Here is an 11,109-nt window from a genome sequence, read left to right on the forward strand (position 1 = left end):
ATAACTCGAATGGCGCTGAGTCGGCTCAAGCGAACTTCACAATGTTCGGCACGGGCCACGGCAACTCGCTCGCCTTAGCTTGCTCGGCGGCCTTTGTCCTTGTTTTCTCGTTAGTTCCAACTGTTGGAGATATGCCATGATATATAATGACTTTATTCAACACAGAGAAGCAATCAGCAAAACATTGAGCAATTCACCTGCAATTCTGTCCCTCATCACCAGAGGGCCTCAGTTAGTGAATAAATGACACTATCACATAGACTCTAAAGCTGCATATCAGACCTTAGCAGCCACCACATGTTTTTCCCTAGCAACCACCTGTTTCACCCTAGCAACCACCTGTTTTACCCTAGCAACCGCCTATTAGACCCTAGCAACCGCCTATTCGACCCTAGCAACTGGCTATTCGACCCTAGCAACCAATGTTTTACCCTAAAATACAACATTTTAAACTACTCAACACTGTCAATACTATCAAAAACGTTTAACACTGCTAATACTTTAACACCTTCAAAGCTTTTAAAACCTTTAACACCTTTCAAACCTTTAGAACCTTATACCTTTAAAACATTTAGAACCTTTAAACCTTTAGAACCTTAGACTTTTAAAACCTTTAGAACATAAAACCTTTAGAACCTTTTGAACATTTAAACCCCGTTGAACCATAAACCTTTAAAACTTTTAAAACCTTTAAAACCTTTAATACTACTAATACTTTGAAACCTTTAACACTTGTAAAACTATCAATACTCAATACTATCAACATTCTTAGCGATCCCACACTGTTTCTTCAGGAACAGTGCTTTCTAGTTGTTGTTATTATTATTATTGTAAAAACAGACATGTGTATATCTTTGCTGAATGTGTCATTATTATCATCACTTTACCCAAATACAGCTCAAGTGGAGTTTTTGACCGTTAATGTGGAGATCAACAAGTAACATTTTTGTCAAGGGTTATAAGCTGGCTTTGAGACAAACTTATCGACGTAACTGAGAAAGAAATAATTATCAAGAAGACCACATATAATTAAGACTGATCAATCAGTATCATGGCATGAATATGTCAATGTAAATGTGTAGTGTGTCTGTCCAATATATACATAGGCCTATACAAGCAGGTCAGATGCAGTGGTATGACACAGGCACATGGGAGACGTTTGCCCTCAATGCTTTCTGGTGTGGCATGGACAATTTCTCCCTTGCGCTTTTTCAACTATATGCCGAACCCTAACTTTAACCCCAACCTAACCTTAACCTCACGAAAACTATGCTTAAATCTGTACTTAAACAAACAAAATAACTATGCCGAAACCTAAGGGCGGCTTCACACTGGATCCATTTTCATTCGAATCGTTTCCAAGAACGAATACTGGCCTGCATTCACATTGGCCAAGATCCAATCGCACCAGAGAACACTTGCATATATACCCCCGATCCTATAGGTGGCGGCATGCACATAGTGTTTCTTCTGTGGACACAGACGTCATCAACTATGCGACAATGTTTGTGCTGGTCGCGCATAAATATAGGGTTGCGGCTGGGGAGTGAGTCAACGCACTGAGCGCTCAGCGCGTCAATGCACAGACTGCTGTGTTGTTGACGGACAACGGATGTACGCTTATGAGAAACAACACAAATAAAACCTGGTGAAACACTTGTGTGCATTAGCGCAAGATGAGGATACAGGAAACATTCAGTCTAAATGTCCAGTTTGCTAACCTTCACAACTACTAATACTTTTGTATTTGAAACGTTAAATTTCTCTAAATATTATAAACTTTCACGACAGCTTAAGTACAAAAATATATCATTTATGAAAAGGCAACTATAGTAGCCTATACAGTGAAGTCGGACTGAATGACTGAAACCTTGTATTGTGAATTGTACTTCCATGTACTGTTTCTCATGTCTCATGTCTAAATAAAGTACATCAATCCAACGTCTTTTCTTTTTGTACTCTCTTGGTGTGGGGATTATCTGGCACATGTATGTATCTGTTATGAAAGAGAAATTGCATCATGAGTGAAACGGCTATAGTCCTTGGGAAACCATAAACCTATGTAGGCCTACATCTAAATGAGTTACCATATTTACTTACAAATTTCAAATTACAAAGCCTTATAAGCTATATATTTCTGGGATGCATAGTAGCTGAAACTCCACAAGATATACTATATATATATATATATAATATATAATATATAATATATATAATATAATATATATATATATATATATATAATCGTATATATATATATATATATATATATATATATATATATATATATATTGTTGCTGTCCTTATATGGCCGTGACACGGCCTCTCTTTCTATCTCTCGCGCTCTCATTCTTTTTCTGTATGTAATGTTTTATATAATAAAAAAAAAGTTTTATATATAAATATTGACTCATTTTATAATTTAATGATGAAATTAATGACAAGGGACAGAATGGGATTTAATTTTTTATTGCGGGAGGGAGCGGCGGTCAGTAATTAACTGCGGGATCCGGCCATGGTTGAACCCCTGTGGATTGATCTGCGACGTGTGTTTGTTGACTGTTTTTGTCGAGTTTATATACCGTCACCTATTACAAATAGCGGGCCACTTCCGTCTAATGGTACGCTTGCTTTCACATAGCGTACCGTACCCAAATACGCATGATCCGGATCCGAGACTGCCTCCCGAGGTGGTTTCGGGAACGGAACGGTTATCCGTTTCGGGGGACGATTCGCAACATTCACACTAGCGCAACACCTGCCAAGCGGTCTGGAGTGCGCACCCGGGACCCTAGTGTGAAAGCGCTGTAACCTTAACCTCCCAAAAACTATGCCTAAATCTCTCCTTAACCTAACAAAAAAACTATGCCCAACATTAACCTCCCACTAGCGTATATAACATCTATCGGAACATACTTTGAAATAAATAATTGAAAAGCACACCCACGTTGGGATTTGAACCCATGATCTTGGGTAAATCTAAAGAAAGGGGGCCACACCCCCTTTCTGGCAAACTTCTCCTTTCTGCATGACACAGTTGAAAAACAGCTACATATTTTCACATACTCAAAATCACCAACTGTCAGTGGTAGGTCAGGTTTTCTCTTCTCTATGAGCTCTCTCATGACATTTGAGATCACTGCTTCGGCTGAACTGTTTCCCACACTGGTCACAGTGGCAGGTCTTCTCTCCTCCATGAGTTCTCTCATGACTTTTGAGTTGACTGCTTTCTCGGAACCATTTCCCACACTGGTCACAGTGGTAGGACTTCTCTCCCCTATGAATTCTCTGTTGAAATTTGAGATGCCCGCTCTGCCTGAACCGTTTCCCACACTGGTCACAGTGGTGGGGCTTCTCTCCTGTATGAATTCTCTCATGTTGTTTGAGATGACTGCTCTGGTTGAACCTGGTTCCACACTGGTCACAGGTGTAGGGCTTCTCTCCTCTTTGAATTCTCTGGTGATGTTTGAGATGACTGCTCTGGCTGAACCGTTTACCACACTGGTCACAGTAGTAGGACTTCTGTCCTGTATTAATTCTCTGATGTTGTTTGAGATGACTGCTCCGTTTGAACCTAGTCCCACACTGGTCACAGGTGTAGAGCTTCTCTCCTGTATGGATTCTCTGGTGAAGTTTGAGATCACTGCTCCGGCTGAACCATTTCCCACACTGGTCACAGTGGTAGGGCTTCTCTCCTGTATGAATTATCTGGTGAATTTTGAGAGTAATGCTCTTTTTGAACCTTGTCCCACACTGGTCACAGTGGTAAGGCTTCTCTCCTGTATGCTTCTCTCCTGTATGAATTCTCTGGTGAACTTTGAGAGCACTGCTCTGGCTGAACCGTTTCCCACACTGGACACAGTGGTAGGGCTTCTCTCCTGTATGAATTCTCTGGTGATCTTTGAGAGTACTGCTCCGGCTAAACCATTTCCCACACTGGTCACAGTGGTAGGGCTTCTCTTCTGTATGAATTCTCTGGTGAAGTTTGAGAGTACTGCTCTGGCTGAACCGTTTACCACACTGGTCACAGTGGTAGGGCTTCAACCCTGTATGAATTATCTGGTGAAGTCTGAGATCACTGCTCTGGCTGAACCGTTTACCACACTGGTCACAGTGGTAGGGCTTCAACCCTGTATGAATTCTCTGGTGACGTTTGAGATGTCCATTTCTGCCGTAGATATGTTTGAGTTGGGCAGGAAAGACATCTGGGATGGAGAATGAGGAGAGAGAAAATAACATAAAATGTTTTGGAATAACATGCAAGCTGTGTTGTATTACCAACTGATAATGTTCTAAATTTAGGACGGCAGCAGCAACTGCCAGGCAAAGATTGGCTGTTAGGTTTATTCCTGGCCTGCCTGATGACTGATTCTTCTTGCAGACAGTTTTGATAAAAATGCATGAAATTTGGATCTTATAACTTCGGACCAAATCTATGCTACATCTAAACACACACTGAAATCCCTCTCTCTCTCGCTCGCTCACTCACTGACTTAGCCTGGGACCAGACGCATCTGCGAGTGCAAAACAAAATTGCACTCATTGCTGCTCCAAAAGACGTGGGTGACCAATCAGGGCCCAGTATTCGAATATGGGAGACTGTAATTGGTAGTTGGTTGTAGGTCTAACCAATTGCGTCGAGGGCCATTGCTTTGATCCCGCCCCTTGGGGAAAAGAACTTCCTCATGGAAGCACCAGACTCATATCCATGCAGTGATATAGTCTGGCTACGCGAGGCTCACTCTCACTCTCTCACTCTCTCACACACACACACACACACACACACACACACACACACACACACACACACACACACACACACACACACACACACACACACACACACACACACACACACACACACACACACACACACACACACACACACAGTGCTTATCTACAGTTGATTTAGTGCTGGAAGGAAGCTTTACTCCACCGAGTACCGACAACATTTCTGTACATCTGCTTTCTATTGAAGATGACAGAAAAGTGTACAGGGACATAAAAACAGCACACACCTATTCTGTGTAACTTTATCACAGGCTGCTTCAGCATGGCTTGCTGGTAGATCTCTGGCTGTTCCTCCTCTGACACAGCAACTGAAAAGCTGGTGGACGACATCGCTCTTCTAAAAAAAACAAATAGTTCATCTGCTTCGGTTCACTTTGATAGTCGACATTTGAGGTCCGGTTTTACCGTTTGGGATCTGACTTTACTTGCTGACATTTTATGGTCTTGAGGTCAGTAGGACACTGGTAATGACCTCGTCCTCTGCTCCGCTTCCTGGCTAAACTCTCCCAGATGAACACTGGACAGAACAGTGCTTACATAACCAGGACCCTCCCACTCTCCACCCACTGTCCTCCAACTCTACACCCTGCACTCTCCACCCATTGCTGCAGCGCTCACAGAGTCACATATGGGTACATGCATCCAGATCACTGCTGGAAAGTAAATTGGTACATTTACTCAAGTACTATCTGAGTAAAATGTTTAGGTACTTTTACTTTACTTGAATATTTCAGTTTTTTTATACCATAAACTTCTACTCGACTACATCTCAGAGCCACATATTGTACTTTTTACTCCACTACAATTGTTTGGCATCTTTAGTTACTGGTTACTATGCAGATTTCTATGACTTGTTTCCTAATCTATTCCTATATTCTGCTGATCGGAGCAATGAGGACAACGTTATGGCCATTCTCAGACTATTCCAGTGTTAATTTTGTCGATTAAAACTATGACGGAAAATGTCCGTGGACTACCTTTTTTCAAAAAATAAAAACTAGACTAAAATGTTGGGGAGGGACTAGTGAGAAAAGAGATCCAGTAGAACTAAGACAAGTAATCTTATGTTTTGTTGCGAGCGTGTGTCACGGCCCGAAAATAGCGGATCTACAAGCTCTCAACGTGTGGAGCTGCGACACGTTGAGAGCTTGTAGATCGGCTATTTTCACAATTTGCCTCTTTCTTCTGTCAAATTTGACAATTTGGCCAATGTTTGAATTTTTTTTATAATATATAGTTTGTTGATTACTTTTGACGCAGTAATGTACTTTATTTTAGAGGTATTAAAAAGGTTAAATTGCCACTTTAGAAATGTGCAGATACCCTGTTTATACTTATAATGTATGTTGGTTTGTTTACTGTTGAGTGAGAAAACAATGTTGCACATTAAGCTAATCATCCTGACCCACAGAATAACTGCTCTAGAGTACAGTCCCAGAAGGTGAACAACGGGTGAACCACGGTCTCACGCTGCCACCTAGTGTACAAACTGTGAATATTTTGTGGAGAAACCAAATACATAAGAATAGAAATAAAATATTGAAAAGGAAATAGAAAGAGGAAATTAGTCTCAAAACACTCTTACACCAAATGATTACATACTATACACTAATATCGCGCTTAAGAGGCCATCACAATATGTATAATGTTTGTATTCTCTTAAATGCACACCTATTGATATCGCCATAGGGGAGTTGTGATCCTGGACCCGGTCTTGCATTCATTGCAGCAGGCGTCCCGGACAGGACTGTTCACAGGCAGGCAGGAGATACACAGAGACTTGCTGTCTGTTTATGACAGTTTGTCTATAAACTCTATGGCCTACCATATATGAGCACATCAGGGGTAGGGATGTTGCTAACAGATAATTTTGCAATTTGTTAGCCATTTTATTACAACGTTTCGGTCCACTTCATCAGGTATTGCATCAGGTATGATACCTGATTAAGGTCAGTTGGACCAAAACGTTTTAATAAAATACCTTTTTGCTGTATAGTGAGGACAGTGTGTGAGATCTAAATTTTTACCTGTCTCATGCACTGGTTGCCTGCTCCTACGCACCTGTCCCAGTAGGTGTGCAAAAGGACCTTTTATCACGGTTAGCCGACAGCATTATTCTGCTAATTAACAGTTTATCAGCATGGTAGACATTTACTTAGGCTCCTTTAAAAAAACAAAAACAAAAGATTCTGACATTTGCATATAAGTAAAAGTCACAGTGTTCCTGCACATTTTCCATTTCAAAATTCCATACTTTTCCAGACTCAAATTTCCATAATTCTCTGTCGATTCTTCAGACCATATTTGAGTAGTATAGCTACATTTAGATGTAAATAAATAGTTTTAAAATCCAACTGTACTGTATGATACATTCTAACTATGTATAGCCTACTATTATGTTGCCAAATAATTGCAAGATTGTAGCTATACAATAGGCTCATACAAATCAATTAAGTACTGCTTTATAAACATACATTTACATTATCAGTTACATTTTTTTAAAGAAATTATTTGAAAATTGTTGAAAATGTTCGCCTATGACATGACCAAAATAGGGATCCCACATTGAAAGTGGTTAACACTAAACCCAGGCAAATGCTAAAACAGAGCAATGTTATTTTTATTGTAACCTTCAAACCCTAACAGAAGGGATGTTCATGTACAATTCACCTAGAAAGGAGAACTAAAGTCTATTGACTTTGCTTTATTGGTTGTTAGATTAGGTAAAGCATACTTGTAAGCACTGTTTAATACATGACTATAAATACAGTCCTACACAGAAAGTTTGACGAGTTTCCACTGTCAAACATCTATGCCCAAAGAGGACGCAAACTAACCGGCGCAGTGCTACCTACAGTATATTTATTATTGTCCCATGACCTATTGAATAAAGGATGAATTGTCCTCTCCATAATTTTTTTGTGTGTCTTTCACGTTATTGAAGTAGTCTGACAGGTTCATGGGTATCCCTGTTTTCTTGAGTAGCTTGAAGACCAGGCACAATGCAAGTTGTTTTACTCTGTCCTCTACCCTAGCATAATGAGCAGGGGTTAAGGTGAGTTCTAGGTGTGTGCCCAAGTAGTAGTGACCTGACCAGTTTGTTTTGAGAGGTCTGAAACTCTATTGTTAATGCCTTTGTGGTGCTAGAGAGTACCATGAGGTGCATGCATTATGCATTTTGACTATGCATGATGCATAGTCAAAATGACATTGTGGACGAGTGATCCAGTTAGTGTCCTCAGTGTGTTCCTATACTGACCACGAGGATATCCTGAATATAAATCTTGTTCTTTGACTTTTCTGAAGACTTTTGATGCAATTTTAGAATACAACCCAGGTAGGTAATTACTTTTTTCCTTATGATAACATTGTCACCCACTTTGACCGTGACGTCTTTGGCCTTAATGGAGAGGTTCATTCTGGACCCAAAAAGAATGGATTCAGTTTTGCCCAGGTGAAATGATAGTTATCAGTGAGCCAGGTGCAGATTCTACCAAGTTCAGAGCTAAGAGCTTTTTCAACATGCAATTTGTCAGAATTGCCGGAAGCGGACTGGAATTTCAAAATAAAGGTATGACACTAAAATGTATGGGGGGAGGGTATTATAATGTAACATTGTGCAGCAAATTATATAAACCAGTGTTAGGCTAACGTTAGAAGACATGATTATTTGAAGTATCACAGCTACTGATAGTCACTCATATCACTGTCAAAAAATACACGGCTGATGGCCTTGGTGCAGCTGCTCCAAAATGTAAGATTTTTGGTTGCAATAAATTGCAGAACAAACAAAGGAACAGAAGTTACACACCAAGTTTCCCTGCTGACTGAGATGACTGAGACCAAATGAACTAGAATGGAACGCTCAGTGGAGCGCATATCTCCTCCAGGCCGGGGATTCCTCCATATATAGGTAGAACTGACGAAAATAGCCGATCTTCACGACGTTGTATGGCAGAGTATCTCTCCTGATTGTCTTCGCCAGGCCTACAGGCTGGGAAGCCGTCAAGTGTGTGTGTGTGTGTGTGTGTGTGTGTGTGTGTCTGTCTGTCTGTCTACAGCTAATCTCGGACACTGCTGGACTGCATGCACACTCGCAGTAGAATCAGAGGTTAGACATAAGGGTTGAAAGAATGGCAGCACATCGGCAGCTCCACATCAGGTAGTCCTCTTAAAGTGATAACTTCACTGGTTTAAAAGAACACATGGTAGATCCACAAAGGAAAATCTGCTTAGAGGAACAAACCCACATGAAAGGAGGGAATCCAACATAAGAAAATAACAGTCCATCAAAGGGACGTGTTCCAGTGTGGCGGGCCAGCCTGGTGACAGGCAGTGTAGGCCAAGGAAAACACTCCACCCCAAATTTGTCAAATCAACCTCATGATCATGCTATACCAGACAGACCGCTTAATGTGTCAGCCTATAACTCTTGGTTTGTCATACAATAAAATAAAATATAATCCCTGGATATCTTGGATCATTCCCCTGAACCAAATGGAACCTTACGGGTTCATTTGGTTCCATTTGAACACTCTCATAAGTTAAATTAACACTGAGGACTATACTTTTGGAGATAAAAAAAAAAAAAAAAAATGTTTGTATCAAATGGGGGTCTGTGTTGCTTAACACATATCACACTGGGGGTCCTTGAAATGGGCCCTATGAACGACTACTTATTATATGATTTCTTCCCATATCTGTATGACGTAGGTGGCCGTCTCTTTGGGAGACCAGGAGTAGGTTGTGGGTCTATTCATTCCAATGGGAGAGTGAACATGAACACAGCTTCTGAACGATTCTTTAGCCCCAAGCTCACTGAACAAAATATTGCACCCATTCTTCACAAGCCACACAATCTTCCCAACATTCAGACACTAAAATCGCTTTTTTCAGAGAGACAGATCAGGAGAAAATCAGCTTTGTTATCGATGTTTCTCTGTCCCAGCAACACGCTCTCTGGGAATCGTTCGCAAGATCCAGATGACACCCACTTAGGATATCACTTTGTCTACCATTTTGCACCTAGTGGCAAAGCGTGGGACTGCATATCTTCCTAAATTATTACGTATCTTTAGTCAACATGGACAATGACTCATGCTGTGCATAGAGCTTATTCAAAAGGACCACTTCACTGTTTTACGTTGTGCTCCAGATAATGACGACCAGCAGGATGAGGATGATGACGGTGATGAGGATGAGCAGCATCTTGCAGTTCTTCCACCAGTACTTCCTCCTCACCTTGCGGGCGGTGGTCTGGAACTGGGAGGCCCCGGCCTGCAGCACCTCCACCCGGTGGTCCAGCTCGGAGAGCTTCTGCTCGCGCTCCAGCATTTTGTCCACGTTGATGCGCACGATCTCCACCACCTCCTCCACCTGGGCTTTGGTCTGCTGCAGCCGCCGCTGGTTCCCCGGAGCGGCAGACATGTCGGAACCTTCCGGAACTAAGGCAGACATTGTTGTCGTTGGTTGAAAAGGTTCTAAAGCCCAGAGCGTCTCTTTCTTTTTAAAGTCCTCTTGCAAAAGCGAGTCTGAAACAATTATATCATGGACCCTTCAGTTCGACACTATATTAATGATTAAAGATCAATTTAGGGGAAGAATATAAATACAGCCAGTGCTCTGATGTCACAGTGACGTCGATTCTGATTGGTCAATCAAGCGGTTCTTTTGTTTGCGTTGCTATGGATACAGCTGTATTGTAGAATCTAATGGACTGGTTCTCAACTTCGGGTCCGGGGACCACCAGGGGTCCAAATGGACCCTTATGGGTCCGTAACTCATTGGAACCAAATGGACCTGTAAGGGTCCATTTATAGACTCAGAGTGGTTCCATTTGACACTCTCAGATTTAAATTAACAGTGAGTATTTTACAGTCCCAGAGATCCAAAATGGTATTAGATGGGGGTCTGTGGCCTGATACATATCAAACTGGGAGTCACTGAATGTGCACTCTAGAGTTACAGACACATAAGGGTCGGTTTTGGACCACTGGCGGTAATGAAACTATGTGAAAAGGACATTTACTGTGTGCTGGCTGTTTCTTCAGTTTCATCATATTGTTGCCGTTCACCTTACTGTTGTTTAATCTGGAGTGTTGCGGGCATTCGGCGCCGTCCTAGTATATCTACAGTATACATTTACGAAACCTTTGTCTATCTGTCTGTGTGCGTGTGTTTGTGTGTCTGTCCGATTGACGTGGCTCGATGGTCTGAATTAGGTCAGACCAGTGGTTGGTTGTCTAGAACCGTTGCACTGAATCTCTGTGTCTGTGGGGGTATAGGCATAGGCTTCTCTGATTGGTCAACCCAACTTAT

The 11,109-nt window shown here is 41.5% G+C and overlaps 1 protein-coding gene across 1 annotated transcript; it reads right to left on the reverse strand.

Moving 5' to 3' along the window:
* Positions 1-9,930: 9,930 nt before the first annotated feature.
* LOC308088281 (vesicle-associated membrane protein 3-like) lies at positions 9,931-10,248 on the reverse strand (the record flags this gene model as incomplete). The annotated part of the gene is made up of 1 exon (XM_080432682.1): positions 9,931-10,248. One exon carries the CDS (start codon positions 10,246-10,248, stop codon positions 9,931-9,933), a length of 318 nt encoding a protein of 105 aa, XP_080288808.1.
* Between the last annotated feature and the right edge of the window lie 861 nt (positions 10,249-11,109).

Source organism: Gymnoscopelus braueri, assembly GCF_963280865.1.
Source record: "Gymnoscopelus braueri genome assembly, chromosome: 7".
Taxonomy (NCBI): domain Eukaryota; kingdom Metazoa; phylum Chordata; class Actinopteri; order Myctophiformes; family Myctophidae; genus Gymnoscopelus; species Gymnoscopelus braueri.